Genomic DNA, 27,741 nt, shown 5'->3' on the forward strand with positions numbered 1-27,741 from the left:
CTTCAGCAATTCTTCCAGTAGAGTTAAACTGAAACTTCACATCATTGTTTCAAGGCACCTTATCAGAACCTAGCCATATTGTGGACTAATGGGTCTGATAAAATTGCTTCTTATTCTTGCCAGATTGACTACTCCCTTTCTAAAAACATCAGTGACTCTTCACCCCCCCCCCCCAACCTTCCCCTCCCCTTTCCTCCTGGCTGAATTATGCCAAAATTTAAACTCCAAGCTTGGTGCCACATTGCAACATTTTGCCCTTCGACTCCACCCCCCCCAAGCCACACACACACACACACACACACACACACACACACACTTACTTGTCTCACAATTCTGGCCAGTCCAACCAGCAATGCAATTGCAGTAATAACTACCAATCAGGTTCCTGCAGGAATTGGCATTGATACAAGGTTTGCCCTCGCATTCATTGGCATCTGAAAGGAGAAAACGAATTGCTCAATGCTCAGCTGTGGGTAGAGTGAAAGAGGAAAGCACACCCCTCTCTTGTTTTCACAGCAGGCACTCCATGTTTATTAAAAGCTAGCAGACTCTGAAAGATTACACGGATTGCACAAGCAAGAGGAGAACAACTTCAGGGCTAGGCAACCTGATGCCCTCCAAACATTGGGGAATACAACTCCCAGCAGCCGCAGCCTGTCATCACAAACTAGAGGAAATACAGTCCCAAACTTCAGGAACGGCACCAGGCTGCCTAGTCCTGTGCTTAAATCACTAAAGCATATTCTGATTTTTCACAATGGCATCAGTAGCATTGAGGCACCGGTCCCCACGATTAAGAGCAATTACTTTTAAAAGGGAAGGGGGAGGCAGGAAGAGGTGAGTGAAATGGAGATTAGCTAAGGAATAGAGCATCCCCAGTCTTTGGGATTAAAACACGGCCTTCGAAGTGCAGGGGACTCATTCTTCCGAGGATCAAGCCAGAGGTTGGAATGCAGCTGCAAATTCTCCTGGTTGAATGAGTTAATAAGGCTGGTGGGATGCCCCGACTTTCCCACGAGGCCAAAAGAGAAGGAAAAACAGGGAGGAGAATGCACTGCCTTGAGAAGGAATATTTGCCCTTCACAGCAGCCAATTATGCATTGCAGCCGATCCCAAGATAAGCAAGCAGTCTCAAGAGTTGCATAAAGGGGGCTACTCTCCTACCTCCCCCGTGCAGGGAGATGGGAAGGGCTAAGATAATTGCACAGGTTAGTCTTGTGTCCTTGGGAAAATGGTAAGGACGTTCTCCTCCTCTGAATTCAAGCAACTCCAGAGATTCCCAGATTAGCCATATCTGAATTTCTCATATAATGAGAAGGCTCAGATATTCTGACATTTCCTTCCGTAATGCACGGGGACGCATGAAAATTCTGTTATATTATGAAAGTTAACAATTTCCACAGACTGAACATCATATCTGGGAAGCTGCCTTCATCAGTTTTGCCCACGGAAGAGAAGAACCTGTGGTTTCCCTGATAAACTCAAGGCATAACATCTCTCACCATCATACATACCTATTTGACAAGTTTTACCAGTCCACTGAGATGGGCAAACACATTTAAATCCATCAACTAGATCCTGGCAAGTCCCTCCATGCCCACAGGGGTTTGGAGAACAGTCATCAATATCTGCCAAGAAAAGATTTATTTAGCCTTAGGTTAGGGCCATTATCATCTGATCAACATATTAGCAATTGTGCATCTTTTTGCTGTATGCCAAAGGAAATATCCAACTTTTATATTGTGCCCTTCACTTTCCATTCCTCCCTGCCCCCTCAGCTTTCTTTTGTGCCTCCGGCATCCTTAAACATTAGTTATGAATTTTGGTAAGAAGAAACTTTCAAAACTCCAGGAATATTCACATTGGTCAGGTTATCTGGCGTTAATAGCCTTCAGAAAAAGCACTAGTCAATTTCACATTGTCTTCAAACAGGAGGCAACTACTCCAGCCAGAATGCCAGTGAAAATATTCATTCATGGATATTCACAAAAAAACATTCCTGTCCTGCTTTTTAAGTGCCAAGATTAGAAGCTCAAGCCTGAAAAGGACTCCAATGAATTCAATTTATACTTGGGAGAAGTTCAAGTGGGGCCCAGGAAAACACAGAGCGCTGTTTTATTATCAATTCAATCCTTCCAGCCTTGTACTCTTAACCCTAAATGGGACTCCCCAGGGTTTCACACACTAGTATCTCCCCAACCAACCTGGAACGTTCTGTACACATTATTTTAATATAATAATTTTCCTTATAATAATTTTAATAAACAAGGAACAGTGCCATTCTATTTTCCTTTGCATTCCTGCATATTCCAAAACATCTTTTCTGGGATTATATGACAAAGTACTGCCCAGCTCTGCTTTTCAGTTCTAATCTGTCCTTAACTGCAGTTCTAATCTCTCCTGAAGTACAATTTTTTACTTGTCCATGGACACTGGAACTGAAAGGATAACACATGTAAGACAGAAGAACATGCTCTTGTTTTCTTCTTCCAGCCTCGCAGTTAATACTGGGCAAGGTGTACGAGTAACAAACAGTTTAAGGATTTAAGAATTCTTAACGGAGAATCTTTAAAAGGTAGAAACTGGTCCTGTGTTTTGGTTAATTGGCATGATATCTGACAGTAGTATGAAGAACCACTTGGAAATTTCTGTGACGCTTAAGGAGGCGAGAGAGGTTAAAGCTTTATCATTCCAATTCACTTACTAAGCATGCAGGTTGGTGCTGCCCAGCCTAGTGCACAAACACATTCAAATCCAGTAGGGGTCTCAAGGCAGCTTCCTCCGTTGTGGCAAGGATCCGAAAGACAGGCGTGTTCCGCTGCAGCAAGAACAGAATTCCCTTCAGTTTAGCCAAAGCTGCCAAGGTGAACCACCTCTCTTACCCTCAAAGTCATTCCTTGCTTCCTTTGGCTCCTCCATCTTGCAGTAGACCTAATACTCTGCCCATCTTTGAATGCTACCAGGTTTACCCTGAAACCAATGGCAGGTTACTAAGCTAGAGACCACTGACTCACTTCTCAACAACCACTTCACACTTCCTGATCACACATTCTTCCCAGTGCCATCTTCAAGGACTAGGGCAGGGGTCCCCAGGCCATGGCCCACTACTGGGCCTTGAGCTGTTCAGAACTGGGGCACGGAAGTGGTGGGCGAGCACGTATGCACATCCACACTTGCACAAGCAGTGAGGGCACATGCACTTTATTTGTGCGAACGGCGGGTATGCGTGCCCAGCGCTCACACAAATGGAGCTGCGCATGGGCGCTTGCCTATTGCTCGGACGGAACCATCCTCTCTCTTCCCCCCCACCCTCTCACTGGTCTGCAAAGCTGGAAAGGTTGGCGAAATCTGGTCTAGGGTGTTATCTGGATTGGATGGTTTGGAAACACACCTACCAGTTGTCTCATTACACCACACATTTCTGAACCAAGTTGATTTTAACTGCATGGTGACTAGTGAGCATTTCCAAAAGATCCACTCAAGGCAATGGCCTTCTCCAGAAATTTCAAGTCATCATATTGCAGACATTTCATTACCCAACTAAGTAACATTTTCAGTGCCAGTATTATTCTAGTATTTTACTACTATACTAGTACTACATTAGTACTTCAGTGTTGTATTTATATTTTAATTGATGCATCCATGTGTCTATAACAAGAAAATTTTTCTTAATGGGAATTAACCTTTAATAAACACATGAAAATAATGGTTGTGGCTGACTTCCTCAAGACTGGAAGCCATATGGTATTTCTCCAGCTCTTTTAGATTTCAGATCCCATTATCCTTGCCATTAGCCATCCTGGGTAAGCCAGATGAAAGCTGGAATCTGAAGTTCTGGAGAACCATTGTTTCCTTACTGTGTACTGAAATGTAATTTTGCACTCCCCCCACCCCCCAATCTCTTGTACTGCCCAGAAAATCCCTAGGGGTGCAGGCATGGTGCTTGAATACAACAAAGTAGCTCCTAGAGAATTTCTTACCAATTTCACAGTTTTGTCCCGAATAGCCTTCAGGGCAGGAACACTGGTATTTGTCAGGGCCTGTGTTGCTACAGGTCCCTCCGTTCAAACAAGGCGGGTGAGTTCCACAGTAGTTGAGATCTGCAAGGGATAAACAGGAGCCAAAGAATGAATAAGAGGGTTTCAAAACAGATGTTTTGTGTCCTCTGCCATACTATCCTCCAAGACAAAGCAACCAGATGGCAGCAAGCTCATAAGCAGAATAAGGGAGCAAAGCCAGCAGGGCCAAAGTGCACTTTCTACCTACCATCCCAACCTCCATGATATTTATCTGCATTTCCAACCCCCTCACAGCTCCTCCTAGATCCAGCCTACCTTTATTGCAGAATTGGCCACCCCAGTTGGTTTCACAGAGACATTGCCACGGTTCGTTGCAAGTGCCATGGACACAGCCCGGGTGTGGAATGCATTTATCGCAGTACTGGCCTTGCCATCCATACTGACACCTTCAAAGAAAGAGAGCTTGGAATTATATCCCGAAAGGAAATAAAAGGACCAGCGGTTGGAAAGTCCAAGTTTTGCTTTCCTGTTTTTTTTTTTAATGGCAGCATTCTTTCTGAGACTTATTTGGTGGCTTCTTGTAAACAAATAGTTTTAACCAAGGTCTGTAAAGGCAGCCTTTGTACAAAAGAATAACTGTTCTGGGAGGCTCAGTGTGGAGCCATTGAAAACAAGACTCTATGCTATTCTGAAGCTCACACAAACGCAGGAGGGAGAGTGGGTGGGTGGACACAAGAGATCAATCTCTGGGCCTTGACAAATGGATTAGAGAAAGGGATCAGGGTGAAAAGAGAAAAGAATGAGTCAGGAGGAGCGACAATTATCCAAAGACCCTCATGAATACAAGGGGTTAGGGACATTTCAGCAGAAAGGCAAACAGCCCAGCAGGATGAAGCAGCTAGCTAACTAGGTTTCCCTTTGCTCACAACTCTGCTCATAGATGTACCACTGTTTGGGGTATGCACTATGCAGTTACTAGGAGTCACAGGCTGACATGAGAAGGAAGCCACTTTAAGACAGATAACAACAGAAGTTCTAAAGCAATATTTCCATTTGATAATTGATATTTCCATACACAAGATGAAAGGAAAGGGATGGGGTGGGGGGGGTTGATATAGCTGCCCCAGACATAGCTCAATAAAGGGACCCCACTTCTATGATGATTTTATTTAAACTTTGGCTCAAAGGCGTATGTAAGTTTAAAACAAACAAACATGTACTACAACACAAGTTGACGTAACAACAAAATCTGGGAAAAATCATTTATTATCCAAATAGCCAGTCTCCCTCCGCGTTCCAGCCCTTGTGCACTAGGGCACTGTCAATTTTTTTAAAAAATAAATAAAATAAAATGTACTATCTGAGGTGGTAATGAAAAATTTGCAAGTGTGAAATTGTAAGTGAACAAAAAAAAAAAAAGGCATTTCATCATGCCCAATATCTGGAAAGAAACAATCAACTGCAATTACTCAACTCCACTGGACCTAACTTTCCAAAACAAGCCTTTTCATTTGATTTTCAAAGCAATACCCTGCCATACAGCCTTGTGATGAGGGGAAAAGAATGACAGGGATATGACTGGGGAGCTAATCACTTAGCGCTAATATCATGCTTCAATTCTCCTTAAAAAAAAAAACAACCTCAAATGGAAAGCCACTCCCCCTAATTATCATCTTTTTTTTTTTGACAGCAGCAGCAGCTTTGAGAGAGACAGATGCCTTGATGCCACTGATAGATTGAAAACAACAGGTATTTCAAGTCCTGACTGTGGGATCCTCTCTGGGAGCAGCAGAGCAGAGGAAATGGAAGTTCCCCTTTGAATAAAGAAGGCCCAGAAGGACAAAAGACAGATTTCAATCCTTGCACAGAACAAAAGCTTTATAGCGGCTTCTCTCCTGTCCCTCACAAAAAGCTGCCTGAAAGCTTGGACTACAGGCCCCATCACTGGCAGCCAGTGCTGGAAAGGAGAACGTGATGTTGGGGAAGAGGGACTTCCAGAACAGACCGCTGTAGTTAACTGCCAACAGCCTCTTGCAGCACACACAGCTTCAACACAGAGCAGCATAAAGGGGGGGAAAAAAAACCAGCCTCCAAAAGTCCTACTTTATTTTTAATGTTAGGCAAGGCCCATCTTGATAGTTCAGTTCCAAAAAAACAAGCCAAACTGAAGCCAGGCTAATTTTAGCAGAGGAATTTATTAGGCCTTTTCCACATTAACGTACATCCAGCCATTGTATGCTTCAAAAATAGAGCCTGGCTTACAAAATGGGCCCATTTCATCTTGATCAGGTCTTTTTTTTTCCGGCTCTACATCGCTTCTAACGAGAATGAGAGAAACTTCTATACATTTTTGTTTTTAGGTCTTAAAAGCAGCTTTGGCTGGGTTTTTATTTTTAAACGGCTGCATCTGTAACATAGCAGACTATGACTCATCCCAACCCAGTGGGAAAAAAAACACACCGTATAGTTTGGTTTTCCCCGAGTCCAAGAAGATAATTGAGGCTGGGGTATCAGGAAGGGCAGCTCTGCTGCTGGAAGTACTATATATATATATATTAAAAAAAAGAAGTGTGGGAAAGTTGCACCTTAAGTAAATAAGGGCAATAATGCATGTCTGGGCAGCAAGTGGGAGGCGAGAGGCACAGGAAGGCTTGAACTCTGGAAACAAAGCCTGTTGTTCTGGCTAGCAAGGAATGCAGGCAAACCCTCTAAGGCACATTCAGCTGGATGACAGAAGCACAAATCTTTTGCTGCTTTGGCTTGTGCATCTCTTGGGATCCAGCCCAACCAAAATAGGGCAAAGAAATACGACAGGCTGACTGAGGGCGAGTCTGCACGGAGAGACAGTCAGAGAGCAAGAATCTCACCACTTTTCTCTTCAGGATAATTCTGTTAGCACCACTTGGATTGATTTTGATCCTATTTTTGTGTAAAAGGGTCCATTCACTCCTTGCCTTTTTTAAAAAGCAGGCACGCCTGTTTTTCAGCAATGTCTCCACAACAAAGGCACGGGATGGGGCCTACCTGCCCTGCCCACCTCCCTCCATTCCAGGCAGCCCTGGGATAGGGACCACCTTTCGTGGAAGGAGTCTCAAAGAAAAGCTCTGATGGCTGAAAGGGGAAGGGCACTCAAGCTCATTGCCTTCGGTCGTTGTGGCTGCTTCATCACTGGAGGTTTTCAAGAAGAGACTGGACAGTCACTTGTCTGAAATGGTATAGGGTCTTCGCTACTTGAGCAGGGGGCTGGACTAGAAGACTTCCAAGGTTCCTTCCAGTTCTTATTCTTATTCATAGTTAGCATTTCTCTTCCCGACATAATCATATTCCATTCCTGCAACTGAGAAAGCCCTCAGGAAAGCAACCATGCTTGGGTCGTCCTGTTCCAGACAGATTCCTCTTTTTTGCAAATACTGTGGCAGCTACAAGGTGGAAGCCACTTCTAATGTGGAGCAAGGACCCCGAGAGCGCACAGAGTCTCCTACTACTGCTGCTGAATGAATGTTGTGTACTGCACAAGGGCTCTCCTGGGGTGACCAATTGGCAGCCTCACTGACAGGTAGTCCTTGACTTACGAGCACAACGGAGCCCAAAATTTCTGTTGCCAAAAAAAACATTTGTTAAGTGAATTTTGTCCTATTTTATGACTTCTTGCCGCAGTTGTTAAGTGAATCACTGCAGCTATTAAGTTAGTAACGCGGCTGTTAAGTGAATCTGACTTCCCCATTGATTTTGCTTGTCAGAAGGTCACAAAAGTTGATCGCATGACTTCAGGACACTGGAACCATCATAAATATAAGTCAGTTGCCAAGCATCCAAATTTTGATCATGTAACCATGGAGATCCTGAAATGGTCGTAAGTGTGAAAAATGGTCATAAGTCACTTTTTTCAGTAATGTTGAAACTTTGGTCATTAAATGAACTGTTGTAAATCGAGAACTACCCGTACATTCCTTTCCTTTTCAGGATCTTCTCCAAGCAGACACGGATCAATAAAGGCTTGAAAGCTGCCAGACATTGTTGTTCTCCCCCCCCACCGCTACAAGTAATAGTCCTGTTTTTCTACAGAGGGGCAAGAGAGGTACTTATGGAGTTATTAGCAGTGGCCCACTCCTCTTCCGAAAAACTCGAGAACACAAATGGGGTGGGAGCTGTTACCAGGGAGAGAAAAGCAGGGAATTGATTGGCTTTGAGATTAAGAAAGAGGAAGGAGTGTGTTGGCTTGGTGTGATGTGATTGGGCACAATGCTTGCCAGTGGAAGGGGAAGGACGAGGTCTGGTTGACCCCCTTTTCACTGTGCTTGCCACCACTTTTTGGAATATAAACCTATCCTTTGGATTCCGACTTGCAAACCTCCAAACCTCAAGCGGTTCCCTGAGGCCAGAGATTTTCCTGACCTCCCCAAATGCTTCTGGCTTCGGTGACCAAGTCTCGAAGTCAGACTAGGGAAGAAACCAAAAACCCCACAATATGTCTGATTACACAGCCAGCTTCTGGAGGGCCTCTGCCTACCAGTCTCAGGAGCTCCCTTTTCTGCGCCTGAAACACAGGCAGCCAATTACTCCAGAAAGAAAGGACGCGTTATAAAGCAAAGGTTCCTAGCCCAATAATACTCGCCAGCCTTACCTTAATGCAAACCCAATTCAAGGATACAACATAATCATCATTCTTGGCTTTCCGAGTCTGGCTACATGCAAGCTGTTCTCCCTACCTACCACTCACCCCAACCTTGTCTGCTTGCCAGAAAAGAAAGGAGACATCAAAGAACCACAGCAGCCCTCTGCCTCATCAAGAAGATCTACGGACGGACAAGATTCCATCCAAGCTATTAACCTCTCATCACTCTGAAGTCTGGCTCCCAAGAGCAGAGGACCTAAGGAGGAGGCATTAATCCCATCTCAAGAATGCTCAACTTGTGCCTACTGGTGGGAAACGTTAGGGAAAGGAGGGGGGGAAGGGGAGGAGATGGCGAAAGCTAAAACCAGTCATATAATTACACTTACTAGAAGTAAGTAAATGGATTACACACTAACGTTGGGCCAAGAGTTTAGCTGTCATTCAGAATAGAAGATTCACAATCTATTTGACTTCCTGCCTCCGGACCCAAAAGAAATATGTTTACATGCAACAGGCTTTTCCAAGGCATCTCCCCAAAACATTGTTTTCTTTCCCGAGCCCTGGGGTCGAGAATATTTGCTTCGAAATTAAACATCAAGACTGCCCTAATGCTAACTCCTGCGCTTTTTTTTTTTTTTTTACTTTTTAGTTTTACAGCAATTCTGAATCATTTAAGGAAGAAAAGATTTCTTTGCTTTTACCTGCATTCGCCGGGTATTTTACAAGAACCATGTCTGGGGTTGCAACCCTGACGACAGATTGCTGAAAAGAAGAAAAAATGGAGAAATTTAAAAAGAGAGGAAATTTAGGAGAAATAAAGGCACAAAGTAACATTTCTTGCACCTTGAATCCAGGGGTGAAATCCAGCAGGTTCTGACAGGTTCTGGAGAACTGGTAGCGGAAATTTTGAGTAGTTCGGAGAACCTGCAAATACCACCTCTGGCTGGCCCCAGAGTGGGGTGGGAATGGAGATTTTGCAATATCTTTCCCCCAGGAGTGGGGAGGGAATGGGGATTTTGCAGCATCCTTCCCCTGCCACGCCCACCAAACCACACCACGCCCACCAAGCCACGCCCACAGAACTGGTAGTAAAAAAAATTGGATTTCTCCACTGCTTGAATCCCCTGGAAAGTTTTTAATAGCCCAGTCAGCACTGCAGTGGGGCCCTTGAATGAAGCCTTCTAGAAAAGAAAACTGAATTGCTTCATGCTAGCAACCTACAAAGAAGGGGTCCCAACTGCTTGGTGAAAGCTTCATTAACAAAATTACATGAGCCCAATGTTGAGAGTTCTAAAGACTTTACTGGCCTGCAGCATTTTCTGTCTCTCAACTTAGTCTATACATTTAGGCACTCACGTATTATAGCTGCAAATCATTTGCATAAAAGCACCTTTCACCCACTCCGTCAGTGAAATGTTTTGATGATTGGCAGTGCACTGATAGTACCACAACCAACACAGAACAGAAAAGCAACCAAGGGTCTTTCACTTGCTTTCTTAGCATTAACAAAGGAATTTGGGGTTTTGTTTTTTTTAATGCATGTTTGTGAGTAGGAATGGGAGACGTGCCAGACTCAGAATGGGATTGTTTTCAAATCAAGCAAAATTATATCTAACTTTCAGGAAAGGGGTGCATGCCAGAGGTGGGTAAGGCCAAAAAGCAAGCAGGCATGGCTATCTTAGACATTCACAGGCAATCCACACTCTTCTTGGATGTGCGCAACAATGTGGTCTCCAAAGGCCTTCTAGTGGGAGCCACTGGACTGGAGGCATTTGCTAAGCCTAAATGGCAGCTGCAGGTATCAGAGTACAGGTCATTTTTATCAGAGGTCTCAGCACAGAGGGAGTCCCTGTCCAATTGCAAATTCACTCTACCCGATTTGCAAGCAAGTGTAGACCTCCAAAAAAAACTTCTCACAAAGATTTCTTAAAAAGTAAAACTAGAGAAGAGAAGGCAAACCGATGGAAGTCTTAAGAGCAAAACATTCTTAAATTGACACCCCAAAATTCACTTCTGTTCTGGTTAGTAGCAGGAGCTCAGGTAGCCATCTTTCCCTATCACTCTGCTACCCGCTCCTCCGTTTTGGAAATCTGACGGCTTATACCTGGGACTGTGCTGGACAAAGTTAAACACTCCACAATTGAGATATAATCCTTATGGATGCTTTTTAAACAGAGGACACATTTGGTTATGATTCATGATACCTTCATGCTGAACACTATTGTTTAGGCGTCCCCAGGCTCTGGGGACTAATGGTCACCTCTGTCTGGAATGTTGAGGACATCCTGTGGGTGCTTGCTAGAAGATGGCTACTGGGAGGGGGCTCATTCATTCACAAAATGACTGACATAGAGGATATAACCCCTAATTATGATCCTGCGTCAGGGGTGGGCAAATGTGGCCCTTTTACAACCTGTGGACTTCAACTCCCAGAATTCCTGAGACAGCCAATCTGTCTCAGGAATTCTGGGAGTTGAAGTCCACAGGTTGTAAAAGGGCCACACATAATTTACTACTATCCTTCTTCCAGGAAGGAAGGAAAACTACCATTTTTATTTTATTTTATTTTATTTAAAAAGAGGCCTAATAGCCCTCAGATGCATTCTTGGCTATATAAAGAAGCGTAAGTTTTGTTTTGCAGCTCAATACGTATATAATATTTTTAAAAGTATTCCAAAAAACCACAATCACTCTTTCTCATTCACTCACTCACACATACAGCCCAGTTGGGCAGGGAAATTGGCCTAATGGCCTATATTAAGTGAGGATCTACAAGCACAGTACCACCTCCAAGAGGCCACGTTAGACCAAGTCATATGAGGTACTGAATGGAAGTCACAACTCACAAAATAATCATGCATTATTAAACTAAATACAAACACAGCTTGGGAGGTCTCCTGGATATATCACTAGCTGAGAAAGCTTAGGCAGCAATGTTAAGGAGTTTTGTTTTGTTTTGCCAGCTGCAACTCTCCCTGGAGAAGTCAGTTATTCATGCGCTAGTGGTGTCCAAGTTGGATTGCTGTAACACAGGCTTTATGCTGTTTAAATCCTTTTAGAACCTTCACTGGTAGGGAATGTAACTGTTCAAGGATGGCTGTATCACTAGGTGAAAGAGGTTGGTTCATGTGATATCTGCATTTTGCCAACTGCACTGTGGGCAAGTAAATTTCATTTACTGATCTAATCCGCTTTTCAAACAAGTTAAACTGGTATCATCATTACAGCTTGCAGAAGCAACTTGTTCTGTTTATCTGCATCTTGTATGAAGCAGTACTTCTTTTTTAGAATGAAGGCGAATATACGTGTCCCAGGATAATGTTACAGGATCCAAACTGGGTTGGTCACCGGGACCAGAGGTTTTGTCTTCTGAGCTTTCGGACTTGTGCTGGAGCCCTCCTCTGACCCAGATTGGATCCTGTGGTACTTCTTTTATCTGTTTTGATTTGTTCACCATTCAATTTCGTCAACTAACCTTAATTTCTCGGATTATAACAGAGGAAGATAATTTCTCCATTTATTTATTTTCTCTACATCCAACATAATTTTATATACTTGTGTCTCTTTTGCTTACCCTTTTCTGAGCAAAAGAACCCCAAATATTTTACCTTTCCTACCACTTTCCTCCTGAGTTAAACTAAACTGCATATAACATTCAAAGGTAACCTCCCCATAAAGACATTACATTTCTGGTAACTTAATTACAGTATCTGTTCATTCCTCCATGTTTCCCAGCATGGAATTTGCCTTTAATCACAGCAATTAAAAAAAAAAACTGGATGTTTCCTAGAACCCTCTTGACCACATCTGTAATCATTCTACCTGGTCATTCATGATTGAATCTGACTCCATTAGCACACATGTGAAGTTAGAACTTTTTTTTTTTTGTTAGCGTACACTACATTGGTCACTTAATTGCCTATTCCTCTATTTTAGGGATATTCTTTCAGACCTTTTGTTGTCCTTGTATTTTAATCGCCTTAGATAATTTGGTATCACCCAAAACATAGCCACTCCTGTAGGTGATTTGATGTAGCTGCCCTTTACATTAATGGGTCTAATGTCCCTTTTATTATTTCCATAATAATAGTATTTTGTGACTGTGCTGACTGTTAATTTGTTCCGTCTAAAGCCATCTAAATTTTGGACCCAAAAAAGTCAGCCTAAAATATTTTTAAATAAAACTATATTCTAATTTTGGCCAAGTTATGGCAAAACTACTTTTTTGAGCAGATGTTTAGTTAGCCTAAAAAGATAACCGTTTTTGGTCTCTAGAATTTGGGAGTGGAGGATATATAAGAAACAGATCATGGGTATTACAAACCTTTGTTGCAATCTGGTCCCATCCAGCCTTCCAAGCAGGTTTTATTGCCATTCTGATCACAAGTATAGTGTCCAAAGAAGTCATCTCTTGGTCGACAAAGTTTGTTGCACCCAAAACCATAGTAGTGTTCATCACAGGTGACTCGGATCTGGTATTCAAAATGAGCTACTCCAGAATTTTGCTTCAAGACCTGCCACTGACGGCTTGGATTGATCATCCCAGAATGTGATGCCTTTTCAATAATGCTATCTGCACCTGAAAGAGGAAAAATCAGTAAGAATGGAACAGCCACTTAGGAGGACCTCAATTATAGTGTTAATTCACCCAAGTAGCCTCCAAAAGTGAAAGATGTGGAAGTTAATGTAACAACATTGTCAAGTCTTGAAGCACCAGCCTGCATTGAAGTGTCACCAACAGGGAAACATACATTTTCATAGAAATTTGGAACTACTTCATCCTTTGCTGTTGCTCTCCTGGTTAGCATTTCTCAATACACTATACACAAACAATCTGATAAACTCTTTATTCCTAACACAGTGCCTCGTTGCTCAGTTGTACCAGCTGTGCTGACAACATTCTATCCATTAAACCAAACAATTATAAAATGAACTTTATGAATCAGGAAAGTGCTGCTAGAAAACACATGCTTTATGAAAAAAACTTAACTCTAAATCTGGAGTGGAAGATAAAATCCAACACCAACTGATGGTCAACAATTAGGACAGCAGCACGAGGCTGGAACAGCTTTTCCAAACAAGAAGAGCTCAGCACCCACTTACAATGTCTTGTGCTTTATTCTGATTATTCATCCAACAACCCGATAGCCTTTGCATAGCATTTATAAAGCCTTTGGGCCATATACAGTAGAAATGTTGTAACAAAACCTATTTGGACTTGGAAAACCCGTGCCAAAAATTTCCAGACAAACAGGTCTAAGCAACTTTAAAGCAATGGTTGCTCACCTTCCCAAGTAACTTTTTAAAGCCAGTTATGATATTTATTCATCTTTTTAGATGCCAATTTTCAAGCTACTGTAAGCTGTCATTATATACACACTTAACTGTGAGTAATCCTGATGAATTCACAGGGTCTGCGTGGACATGTAAAGGGCTAAATTGGAAAAATGAAGGTAGAGATAATCTGACAAGATTTCTCCATGATCTCTTTGAAGGAAGGGTTGGTTTCTAGGAAACTCATCCTAGTTCTGAAAGAAAGCCCTCAACTGCTGTGGGGTATACCCAAAAACCTGAAAATTTCACATTACTGTGGAACATTGTTTATAGATCTGTGGTATTTCACTTTGTAGTCCAGCCTTGTGACTTCAGTTATCTGACACTGCCATAAGACTTGCTTGCTAGCAGCTCTGGGATATAGCATGAAAATTTATCTAGGCACGGAAAGGTGCCTAATACATTCAGGAAAAAAGGGGGGGAGGAAAGAAGGAAAGAGAAAATAAGAGGGAAGAGAAAAAGATGGCAATAATGTCAAGATATAAATAAGGTGACAGCAGGGCTAATGACAATAAAGCAAGACAGATTTAAAGAACAAATCAGCTCAAGCAGTTTTTTTTAAAGATACAATTTTTAAAATCATAATTTTTGTTTTGATGTGTTTTGGAACAACAATGAAAAAGAAAGATATGAACTCGTGGTTGCCTACTTTGTAAAGATTATTTCTAAATCTTCCCAGTTTTTTTTAATATATACACAAGTTAATTTGAAGAGATGAATATTCTAACTGTATACTGAAACAGAAGCCATTTTTACAGGCTCCCTTCAGCTATATTGGTAACCAGATCACGGACTAAAAACATCAACAAGCATATAAATATATTCCATAGCCTTAAACTAAGTTAGATGATGATAGTCCTATTTAGCCTAGTATTGTGAATTACAACTTTTCATGGCTGTCTAGGGCGGGTCATAACATTTCTTCCAGCTCAGCTGGGAAATACTTCAGCTGGAAGAAACTGAACATGGACTTCCGTATGCAAATCATTTCTGAAGTTAGTCTTGTTTGCAGAACAGCCATGGCAAAAATGTAATCCATGAAGTTATAAGAAAGGACAAAAGTCAATTCAGGTATTTCAGGTTGACGGCTATGTTACTAAAACAGCCTCCTTGTTTGGTTTATTATTATTTTTTATCATATAAGAGCTTCAGGGAGGATTAGGTGATCCCACTTGATATTGTGGGAGAGGCTCTGCTCCATTTTTAGCCACAGTTCTATTTCCAGCATTAAAGGCTGTTTTAATTATGGGCTAATAGAGGTATTAATACTTCTGAACAAGTAAATGCCAATCAAGCTTTTAAACCATTTGAGTTATCGCAAGAGAAATTGCAACTGAAATGTGGAATAGCAGTATATTCTGTTAAAACTTGTCCTGATTTCACCATGGGACCCAAACACATTAGAAGCCTTCAAACTATTATCAGCTCAGAAGTGCTAAGTTAGACAATTCTAAATCTGCAGGGTTTTTTTTTTTTAAAAAAATAGAGAGTTAAAGAATATTGCGGAGGTATTGAAATAAAGAGTAAGAATATTATTACACCTCTTTAAAACATTAGTTTAACAAATTCAAAAATGGAAGTTTAAAATGACGGGGTCACTTATGCACAAGATTTGGACTTGCATTCAGTTTTGGCTGAATGCTCATCTATTTGTTCAAATGATTTTGGGAAAAGTAGTTACATTGGATATGAGTATTATATATACAATATATAATTGGCTTCCGGTGGTCTTCCGAGTGCGCTTCAAGGTGTTGGTTCTCATCTTCAAAGCGCTCCATGGCTTAGGACCCAGTTATTTACGAGACCACCTTCTGCCTCCGATAACCTCCCACCGGCCAACACGCTCCCACAGAGAGGGTCTCCTCAGGGTGCCGTCTGTCAGGCAATGTCGGCTGGCGACCCCCCGGGGAAGAGCCTTCTCTGTGGGGGCACCCGCCCTCTGGAATGAGCTGCCCCCAGGGATACGACTAATCCCGGATCTCCGGACCTTCCGCCGGGCCCTGAAGACGTTTTTATTTCAGCAAGCCGGGCTGGGTTAAAAAATTTTTAATTGGTGAATTTTATGGGTAATGGGGTTTTAAATTGGAGAAGCCTAAGATAATTTAATTCTGTTTTAATGTATTTTAATATTTGTATTGTGTGTTTTTAATTTTGGCTGTTCACCGCCCCGAGTCCTTCGGGAGAGGGGGCGGTATAAAAATTTAATAAATAAATAAATAAATAAAATATAGAATTATGGATTTTCAGCAAAAAGATTCAGCAAACTACATTATTCTTTTATGACAGAAATACGGCAATTTACAATTTATCTTCAGTTACAATCTTGAACTAATAGTAACTACATGTTCACTCCCTACTTACTGGCTTATTACAGACATGGTGGAAAAACTGATATTATAATACTATACAGTCAAGATTTAATGCTGTATTTAAAAACCGCTTCCTGCAAGGATATCATACCTCTCTTTTGAGAACAGTTATGCTGGGAACACAGACCTAGTTACTTATTCAACTAACAGCTTTCAAAATATTTGTTCCAGGGCAGTTTGTAATGTAAATTGCACCATAAAGGCCCATTGTTGCACACTTCATTTCCCTAATAATGACGATACCTGTAGGGCCAATTCACACATGCAAGGCAACAGTCCCCTTATCCATGGACGCAAGAGCGTGCTGCTAGCAACTGCATGACCTCTATGTCTGCAGACTTAGCTTTATGTTCACATAAAGTTCTTAAGAGACAAGGGGAATACAACTTGTATGTGTAAAATGCTCCGCCTCTGCTCCCCCTACTTCACCTTAGTATATCATAACATCATTGGGCAGTTATTAGCCACCACACAGGAAAAAACAAGCACTCACATAACCAGCTGTGGTAGGATTTTCCACATATTCTTTACTCCTTCTCTCCACTCCCACCTTGGCAGCTTGCTGTACCCAAAGAAAATTAGTTCAGAGCTTGAGAAACCTGCCATTACTAAGCCACAGAAATGGAAGGTTAATGACTAGCAATCCAATGGCGGCAGACAGTGGGGAGAAAAAAAAAGCCTGCCTGCCTAGAGAGAAAGCGATCTGTAGATTTTGCCACTGACCACGCTGGAATCTTACACTTTGAATCAAAATGAGAAGAGGGAAAAAAATGAAAGCATTTGGACACTGATAGGAATGTAGGAAAGAGAAGGGGGATGAAGGTGTCCAGAATTATATTTTTTGCCTAAACTCATTACAAAATGTATTTGTACTGTTTTGGGCAAGTCAAGATCCACAGATAAATTGTTGTTTTCTTCATTAAATGGCAGGTAGTTTAGACACAGTAGGATTAGGGGTGAAATCCAACAGGTTCTGGAGAACCTGGTAGTGGAAATTTTGAGCAGTTCAAAGAACCGGTAGCAGAAATTTTGAGTACCGTATTTTCTGGCGTATAAGACGACTGGGGGTATAAGACGACCCCCGACTTTTCCTGTTAAAATAAAGGGTTTGGACTATACTCGCCATATAAGACTACCCCTCTTCCAACGCACACCAAATAAAAATTAAAAAACATCAACTGGCTCACCCACAATGTAAAAGCAGCTATGCTAGACCCAAAATGGCCCCTGCAACAAGCCTCACACAGCCACAAAAAGCCCAAAAACCCAACTTTCACACTTTACACACACAAAATTCCATATACAGCTTTGTGAGATTTTGTGTGTTTGTGTAGTTAGAGTGAAACACTACAGAAACACACTAAATCTCAGAAAGCTGCACAAATATTATTTTATTTTATTTTAATTTTTATATGAAAGCTTAATTTAAAACTTCCTAAACTTTAAATGGCTAGGTCTAAAAAAGAACAACTAAAAAACCCCCCAATTAACTATTTTTTTTAAAGCTCCCAAAGGGGAAAAAAACTTACCCAATAGAACAGGGGTCTTCAACCTTGGCAACTTTAAGACTTGTAGACTTCAACTCCCAGAATTCCTCAGCCAGCTTTGCTTTGCTGGCTGAGGAATTCTGGGAGTTGAAGTCCACAACTCCCTGCCTCCTTGATTGCAGGCAGGGAGTTGCTTGCTGATGGAATGGATTCAGGCAAGCGAAGCAAGGCAAGCGTTGCCACTAGCAGCTAAGATAAGCAAGCTGGAGGGGGAAAACTTTTTTCCTTTTACATGGCTCTGGCGATCCAAGCTCAGTTGCCTGATTAGCAGGCAGCTCAGCTGGGATCGTCAGAGCTTGGATTGCCAGAGCCTTTCGGGCTGGTCTGCCTGGTTACAGGAGAACGACACCCGGTGTATAAGACGACCCCCGACTTTTGAGAAGATTTTCATGTGTTAAAAAGTCGTCTTATACGCCAGAAAATATGGTAGTTCGGAGAACTGGCAAATACCACCTCTGGCTGGCCCGAGAGTGGGATGGGAATGGAGATCTTGCAATATCCTTCCCCCAGGAGTGGGTGGGAATGGGGATTTTGCAGTATCCTTCTCCTGCCACGCCCATCAAGCCACACCATGCCATGCCCACAGAACCGGTAGTAAAAAAAATTGGATTTCACCAGTGACTAGGATCATTAATCTACCTACTACAATCTGCTCTGTTGTAGTGGGATGCCTGGCTGTTAAGATCCTTTCAGCTTCTGATATCAAAATCCAATTTCCCTCTCGAGAATTTTCCAAGAAGGTATTCTGTACTGTTAAACCAGGACACATTTGGCAATCAATTGTTACTAGGGCAAAAAAAGGGCTCAAGCTGTGCTGTGCAGATTTTTTTTCTATCTGTTAAGGTAAGCAAGTAGGCTACAGCCTCTTAAATTTGAAATAAGGAAGCTATTCCTACTCAGAAGCTCATAAGATTATTACCATATAACATTCATTAGTTAAATCAATCCTCAAGGCCATCTTTACCCATCTAACAGTATCCAGAAAATGGAATACATTTTTTGATTGTGTTAGTCTTGGATTTAAAGACTATAAAGATTAGGATAGGGAGAACTGGACAATACATTATCTTCAAAACGCTTTCCTAAGGTCTGCTTGAATTATTAGAAAATATGCTGACAATATCTAACACTATTCAGAATGCATTCTTTTAAGTTGTTAGTTGAACTTTCTCATTCCAACAAAGAGATTCCAATCTCGCAAAAGATTCCAGACACCTGTAATTTTCATATGTATTATCTCAGCCTTGTTTAGGAAGAATTCCTGTTAACTTTCATTATGTTGCTGATGTGTCCTTTAAAAGGAGATGTTCATGATATGTTCCAAAGGAGGAATGCCCAGTCCTACAGGTTCAGGTCCTTTGAAAGAACCAGCATGGTACCACCCAATGACTTTTGCTATCTTCAGACCCAGTCTTTTACAGCCTACTTTGGATTGCAACTCCCAGAATTCCTATGCACCATGACTGAAACTATTTGTAGGCCAAATCCCATTATAGTCATTGTAGCTCAGGGGTGACAAACTCATGTTGTCACATTGTCGTCACGCGATGTATCACTTTTCCCACCTCCACTAAAATTTGAGGGCGTGGTGGGATGCATCTGGCCTGTAGGCCGTGAGTTTGACACCCCTGTTGAGCTGATTTCCTAGCAGGCATTAGATTGCCTATCCTTTTAGTACATTTGACAGCTCCCATCTAAGAACATCTGAAGAAAGTATTTTAAAACTGTCATACATCTATTTTCAGAGAAAGGACCAATAGAATACCTGCTTATGTATCATAACCACTCCATACCTGCATCTAATCTTATTCTTCAAGAACAATAAGCTCTTCATATGCCATATCTGGAAAGCACATCAAGGTAACAAGATTCCTATCGTTCTTTTGAGATCCTGGAATTTATACAGATTCAAGGCTCGCCCGGACTTGAATAAGACAGTATTTGTTGTGGAGGGCTGCTGAATGTGAGCCACTCAGAAAGCTTTGACTGGACGTTATTAGAAACAAGATGGCAGACTAGACAGTTATCTTCCAGGTATGTTAAGATTACTTCTTCCAGTAATCTATCTCAATTACTAGCTATGCAAGATAGAAGTGCTCAGCACTGAAATATAATTGAGAATGTTTGCTCTTCAATCTGACATTAATAGGGCTTCTGGACTTTAGCTTTAGGGAACAGCATTCTAAAATTTTCCACAAAATATTTAATACTTCACTTAGGACAGATAAATGTATTGTCATCCAGTCTAAATTGTGTTTCTCCAAAAGCAATTTAAAATGCTTTAGTTACATGAATTAATCTATCCCGTTATTTTAAAACAGATGTAAATTATGAATCAATTGCCATTACAATATTGCATTCTAATCTATTCATCATAAAGTTCTACGAGACCTAATAAAACTTTGCAATAGCAGATAACCAACATAATATTGAAAGGAGGAAGTTTCCATTGCCTGGTCACCATTGTAATCAATTATGCAAATTTACTCATGAATAAGTGCAAAGCTCCATCTGGATGTGGTCAAACATGCTTTTCAAAAAAAGGATTTTAAGTAACTTTTTTTTAAGAAGGGGGGTTGGTGAAAAACTTTGCTTCCAGAATGTTCGAACAAATAAAGGATTCATTGTGAAGCTTCAGACATTCTGTTTCATGAAATAAAGATGAGATCTATTCAAAGAGATAGTACAAGATGCAGAATGAAAAGAATTAGGCTCTTCTAGCAAACAAGAGCTTCTTTCAAATGCAGAGTTTCTCCAGTAGAGTTAATGCGGCAACACCTATATGAGAATGATTTCTCTTTCATATGTTGTTTTATGCCTTTATGCTAAGGCCAATCTTCTATTTTCTAATTTCAACATCCACAAAATGCACTTGCTTCTGTAATGGAAGTGTTCTCCATCCTTTCCTGGCAATGCAGAAGAGAACATCCAACCAATGATGAAACCTTGACCATAGTAAGATATACCATGAGTAAATGTTAGCAAGCACGTTTCTCTGGAGGAGAGCTTTCACAACAATTTTGGGAAAGGAATATTTAAGGTTGGCTAGATAGAAATGAGAAGCACAGCCCTGCACAATGAACTCGTCGTTAAATTGTTTTCCTCCTCCCTTTAAAAGGGTGTTTCTGTTTCATTTTTAAGTTTATCCATTCATATATGATAGTTCCTATGCAGAGTTATGTAAATTTCAAAAAAGGAAGCAAACACAGTTGGAGATGAATGGAAGCATTTCACTCAAGACAACACCAGGTGTTCTTAGAGAAGGCATTATCCCCCATCAATTACAATTATAAGGGGATAATAACAATTCCTGAAGTTAGGGTTTTTTCCCCCAAGGTTGAAAAGAAATACCCTAAAAATTTCATAGCCATTAGGAAAGCTGTTTAGTGAAATGGAAGCATAACTGAATCACTCTGATGCAGCGGTGAAATCCAATTTTTTTTACTACTGGTTCTGTGGGCGTGACTTGTTGGGCATGATGTGGCTTGGTGGGTGCGGCAGGGGAAGGATACTACAAAATCTCCATTCCCACCCCACTCCAGGGGAAGGATATTGCAAAATCTCCATTCCCACCCATCTCTGGAGCCAGCCAGAGGTGGCATTTGTCGGTTCTCCAAACTACTCAAAATTTCCACTACCGGTTCTCCAGAACCTGTCAGGACCTCCTGGATTTCACCCCTGCTCTGATGTAACCTATGTTTACCAATGGAACTGTCTGTAAGCAGCAGTCTGAAAAAGCTGAGTATTATCTTGAAGAGGGAGATCCAAAAAGAACTAGAATACAACTAAGTGTTAACTGGAGGAGGCATACATGTGATTTAAATATGAATGGTGGTGGTAGTAGTGATGTACATCTGCCTAAATCAGCAAGACCTAGGAAGACATTTGTTTTTATCTCCAAATCAAGAGCAAGCTTAAGAACATCATGTTGCTTCAAATATGAAGGATCTCTAAAATTTCATCTCTTCCTTGAACTGCATTTGCCAACTCTGAAAAGCCAGAATGACTGCAGATGTTACTCATTCTATCTCTGCAACATACCTGTCACCTATTTAGGTGACCTATATGCTGCCATTTTTTCCTCTAGTCCAGGGGTGTCAAACTGGCGGCCCACGGGCTGGATGCGTTATGCGCAGGCTATGCCCATCCCAGCTCTGCGAATGGGAAAAAACATTGTGAAATATCACGTGACGGCAACGTGACATGGCGAATTTGACATCCGTGCTCTAGTCCATACATAGAACTTCATCTGAGTTGCATGACATAGCATCTTGCTGTGGATCAATTGAAAACATACTCCTAAAGAACTAAGCACACGACGTAAAAATTGTATGGGAAGCAATGTGCACAGACGAAAGAACTGTAAAATCAGCACTTGTGAGTTTACCTGGAAAAATTAAGGAGGATTGCACAGGTGAAATTCTCTAAAAGAAAACTAGGGGAACACATATGGTTTCAATGTTACTTCACTCATGAATTCAGATGTGGTTATATGCTAGGGTCTTCCAGAGATTTTGCCAACTTCATTTCTCTATGGTTTGAATTCCAGTAAGAAACGGAATAGTGGCTAGTGATCAAGATTCATAATCTCACAGGCCAGAATAATTGAACCAATGCTCCATTGCTTATGTCAATCTTAAAGAGTGCTGGGTGATTCTTTTGGCCTCATTGGTCAAAGGATATGCCTGTGCTTTGTCCAATGTCTGCTCCCAAGGAGAAGAGAGAGATAACTGAGTAGGCTTTCACAAAATGCTTGATCTTGATTGTTAGTTATGTTTAATTCTTCATGGCAGATAGCCTTTTATGTCTTACTCAGGGGAGTTTCAGATGCATTCTTTCCCTCAGCCCCATTCTTTTTCAGATCTCTCACCTGAGATCAAAGGCTTGTCCAGGTTCCTATTTATTTTGCTAGAGAAAACCTGACATGCCTATCTCATTATCTCTTGGCTTCTGTATCTACCACCTAGGTAGATACCATCTACCACCTCTGCTAGTAGCTTCATCCCTAGGGAAGACATAATCTTCAGTGGCAAGTCTGTAAGTTTCTGTCATGGCAGGAACAGGACAGTTGGAAAAGCATTTACATCATAGTCCAAGTTATAAACTACACTACATTCAAAAACAAGGTTGGCAGAAAACACCCAGTTTTCCTTATTCCTTGGCAAGATCTTGACTGTATCAAAAATCCCACTTTTAGGAAAGAAGACCATGATTCATTTCTCAGGGACAGGGTCTCTAGATTCAGGGGCTCTGCTACTGTTCCACAATACCTACTTGCTAGTTGTTCTGTTTGCTCATTTTACAACCTGGATATTTTATCTATCCTGTTCTCTGTCCCTGCTTCGTTCTTCTGATTTGATTTTCTCTCTTCTCCAAAAATTTATTATACTAAGGTTCCAGATTTTCCTCTCTGCTCAGTCTCAGTTATAATACAGTCCCCTATTCAGGCAGGCTGGCTAGCAAATGGTCACATTATAGCCCAGGGATACCATCCATAATTGTCCTAGCAAGGATCTTCAGTGCCACATGGGGAAAACTGGATCAACCAATTCCAGTAGTCACCCACAAGAACTTTCTATACATGCTTCAAAATCTTTTCAGCTTGCCTGAAAGGAAATATCCTGGAGAATTTTCTGTCTCATTTTTCTTACTAACGTTCATTATGAGCCATGCAACAATAGACCAGCAGTCCAGATGTGTTTCTCCTGGAAGATAAATTCTCTCTCCCTAATGTAGCAGATTTCTTCTCATTCAACCTGGGACCATCATGGGAAGGAGGAAAAAAAATCCTTCTGTTGTTGTAACAGGATGTCTATCAAAAATGTAAATTTCAGAATAACTTAAGGAACTGTCATCTCTTATCTGGTCAATTTAATCACAGGGGTATTCCCTGATATTGACCTCACCCAAAATTCTGTCCAAGACTGGAGATATTCTACAATGTTCTCTTTAAGAGGGTACCAACAGAGGCATTGTGACCACAGCAGCAGGCTAGTCAGGAATTCTTGGAGCTGTAGTCTCAATGCATCCAGAAGACTCCTAGTGTATGTCTATCAGTTTTTCCCTTTTCCATAGGTGCACACTATTGTGATTAAGAAATGCATGGCAACTTTGCCAAAACATGACGAAGGGCCTCACTGTTGTAATGCCATCGTAAGTGCTTACTCTTATATAATTCCAGAAAAGGAAACAAAAAGGGAAATTGCATACTTACTAGCACTGTCATTGCTGTAATCCCAGGCTTCAACCAGTAACGTGTAGGATCTCTGCAAGATAGTAATAGGAATCAGTCATTTTTGTAAGACACACTTATTCTACTATTGTCCTAAGTTTTATAGAGCACCTTCTGAAAACTGTTGAGCGTCTTCCTTTAAATTGTGACTTGCCTGTAAGCATAAATAGTCAATAGATTATAGCTGAAACAAAGGTGATCCTCTTGCAGCTGCTTAAGATGCCTTATCCTTCCTGGTTCAAGCAAGTTAAGGTGAAAAGTTTCATCTTTGTCACCACTAATGCATCTTACATACTTAGGAAGGAAGTTACCATCTCTTCCAGGGTTTTATTGTTATGTTACATAAAACATGCTGCAAGGAAGAAAACAGCCCTGAGAGAGGGAGGTTTTATAATAATAATAATAATAATAATAATAATAATAATAATAATAACAACAACAACAACAACAACAACAACAACAGCCAAATATTTTACAAATATCAATGTTTCCCATTCAGAAAGCCAGGCATGGTTGCTAGAATTGCAGTGTCAAGGTTCAGAGCCATAATCTCTAAAGATTCAGCTTTTCAGCACCTCTTTGAACACTTTGTCTAAAGCAAAGCCATCACTGCTCCCACAAGGATCAGGTAACGAAAGAAAGGAAAGAGCAGATGAATTTGGAAAGGGAGGGGAAATGGGGGAGAGAGGGAGAAATGTATAAAGCAGCCATGAAAGAAGGGTGGGGGAAAGGAATAGAAGGGTAGTCTCTCCTCATTCAAAACCTACCTGGAGGAAAAGTTTAAAAATGGTTGAACTAGTGGCAACTGTATGCTTATAAACTCATTAAGCTGCCCTGTGAGATCTAAATGCCAGGAGTCATTGCTGTATACAAGGCAAACAGATTTAGGCTGGAAGAATGCCAGCTGTTCTAGCTAAGCCACCTTCTCTTTAACCTTGAATTGAAACAGGAATTTAAAAACTCAAGAGAGCAGAGGGATATAATCTGGTGCTTCCTCAGATTTTGAACTTTGACCTCCCTATCAAAGTTATAAACCCAGCAGCAAGGTACAGTAGGACCTGCAACCCAAATCAACTAGAGGGCAGGTGGTGTCATCTTCATTTGTCCATTCTATACCCAATTTTTAAATTTATCCCACCTTTACTACTTTGTAGGTACCTCAAAGCAGCAAACCTATGTAATAATGCTTTCTAAACCTCAACAACTCTGTCAGATGGGTTGAGCTGAGAGAGACTGACTGCCCAAAGTCACCTAACTGGCTTTCATGCCTAACGTGGGACTAGAACTCACAGACTCCTGATTTAACCATTATACCAACTGGCTCTCTCCGAACTCCACAAAGAATGAATGGTGAGCCAAAATGCTTAGATAAGTTGGACTGCAGGAGTTGGGCAGTAAAACCAGGAAAGATGTCTAGAAAGGTTACATTGTCTATGATGAACATTATAACTGGTATAAACTATGAAATGGAGGGTACTAATAACTACTATGAATGCTGAACGTTGCTTGTCAAACGGTAAAATGCCAGGACAGTACATTCGGACGCGTTTCCCACAGAAAAGAAAACACCAGGAGCCACAAAACCTGGGTGGGCGTGGCCAACTCAATGTCACTCACTTCCACCAGTCACATGACACCGCCCCAGCCACGCCTACCCAACCGGTCATTAGGGCAGAGAACCAGTAGTTAAAAAACGCTGGGAACCACACAACCCTTTTGACATATCTCTCTCTTCTCCCCCTCTCTCTGTATCTCTCTGTCTCTGCCCTGGCCGCTTCTCCATCCCCCGCAATCCCCCTTACCTTCTCAGGCCAGGCAAGGAGTTACTGGGAGGGGAGGGCGAGGCCAGCCAATGGTGGGATCACCTGACAGGGAGCCATAGCAGAGGGCCCAAATAGCTGCATGTGGCTCCAGAGCCGCAGGTTGCTGACCCCTGTTCTAAGCCATAGAAACTTTCTAAAATGTCTTTATTAAAAATGACATCCAAACCTGAGAGATAGCTAACACAATTAAATGAAAATCAATCCAAATAGCATGGAGGAGTGAGCAAACTTTCACATTCTCCAGAACATTTCTTTGGGTATTATTCTCCCTGTTGAAAGTTTTGGATGGATTTTAAAATTTTCTACACTGACTGGCCACAACAAACTTTTCAATCAAAAACTTTGGAATCATTTCAGAGCTTAAAGTTTTTGCACTTACAACAAATAATACACACTTGGTCCCCGCATACACAAAGAAAAAAAGGCTTATTTCTCATGTAACTCTGTGTGCCAAAAGATTAAGAGTCTGCCAAATATTAAAGAGACCAGGTGCAATTATTAGATCATCATAATTTTGAGAAATGTGGGAGAAGTCAAATGATTTTTGGACAACCAAAAAGAACATTGTAACTCCTAAGGTTTAAATTTGCCTTATGTTTATTAACTGCTCTGCATTTGCTAGCCATCCACTTAGAAGACCAATGGGAAGAAATGAAAAACTACCTGAAACAAATAGCTTCTTTGAGATAAAACAACCCCTGTTATATACTGTACACAAAGCTGACTTTTTCTAAACAGAACGCAAATGAATTGCTCTTGACTTTGCTTTGCTTCGGTCTCTGAACAAGAGAAAAAGTTTAGTGTTTCTTTTCTTTTTTTTTAAAGGTACAGTCTTGGACGGCAGCCTAAATATGCTTCATATTGAAAGCAGACAAGGATTCCATTTCGTTCACTGATAACTGTGGGAAAATGCTTCCAAAAGCATGCAAAGTTGGGCAAGCAGAGACTTGTGCCTCGTCTTGCAATGAATGGCCGATTTCTTTTCTTTTACAGCACTCATATTTCATTACCACTCCATTACAGGCCTTTTTTCCTGAGTCACAACTAAACACGAATGATCTTAAAAAAAAAAAAAGGATGAAGTACCTTATTCATATCATTCCTTCTCGCCCTCCCCCCGCCCACCTCATTCCTACATATTGGAAACCCAAGATACCAGCATCAGAATGTAAATATACATTAAGCTTTATGGGCAAGCAGTTCTACCTGTCAAGGCACCCTTCTTCCTTGGATTAATTGCGGCAACATTCAGGCTCTATCAGTGCAGAGAGGCACAACATGTTAGAGCAAGCTGGAAGCATACCACACATACAAAAAAAAAAAACCCAAAAAACAAAAGAGCCAATTATGGCTACTCATGCTACCTCTAGTTAAGAAGATGTTTTCACTGCTGGCTTGCACAATCATTTCAGAAGATACCTTCCTCAAACAGTTCCAGCTCCTCTTAGCATTGTTGGCCAGCATGGTTCATTGCAGGATTGTACTGCTACAAGGGCTACTGTTGCTGTACTAACCACCACACCACATTTTAATGCCACTCTAGCAAGTCTTAATTTGTTTGCATGCTCAATTCAAGAGAGTCACTTTCGTGGTATTGTTTTATCCCTTGATTTTTGTTTGATCGGAGAGTGATAGTGGCCCTTGGCAATCCTATTAGGCAAAAAGGTATTTAACTGGGAGGGTTTTGAGTGGCCATTCAAGAGCTTACATGTAAGTTGGCAAAAACAGGAGGAAAAAATTCACCTAGCCTAGTGAAAGGACTCATTTTTTTTTATTTTTTTTTTACAGTTCATATAGAAGCC

General features: G+C 41.3%; 1 protein-coding gene across 1 annotated transcript in view; it reads right to left on the reverse strand.

Annotated features, from left to right (window-relative positions):
* JAG1 (jagged canonical Notch ligand 1) overlaps window positions 1–27,741 on the reverse strand; it is a 60,443-nt gene that overhangs the window by 21,464 nt on the left and 11,238 nt on the right. Inside the window, exons 3-10 of the mRNA XM_070933060.1 lie at window positions 24,099–24,150; window positions 12,959–13,213; window positions 9,336–9,396; window positions 4,335–4,465; window positions 3,981–4,100; window positions 2,705–2,818; window positions 1,515–1,628; window positions 321–434 (exon numbers count right to left, since the gene is read on the reverse strand). Coding sequence (XP_070789161.1) covers window positions 321–434; window positions 1,515–1,628; window positions 2,705–2,818; window positions 3,981–4,100; window positions 4,335–4,465; window positions 9,336–9,396; window positions 12,959–13,213; window positions 24,099–24,150 — 961 coding nt within the window. The remainder of the gene's footprint in view (window positions 1–320; window positions 435–1,514; window positions 1,629–2,704; window positions 2,819–3,980; window positions 4,101–4,334; window positions 4,466–9,335; window positions 9,397–12,958; window positions 13,214–24,098; window positions 24,151–27,741) is intronic.

The sequence above is a fragment of the Pituophis catenifer genome, unplaced genomic scaffold (genome assembly GCF_029215685.1).
Source record: "Pituophis catenifer annectens isolate HBS135680 unplaced genomic scaffold, rPitCat1.0.hap2 SCAF_1, whole genome shotgun sequence".
In the NCBI taxonomy this organism is placed as follows: domain Eukaryota; kingdom Metazoa; phylum Chordata; class Lepidosauria; order Squamata; family Colubridae; genus Pituophis; species Pituophis catenifer.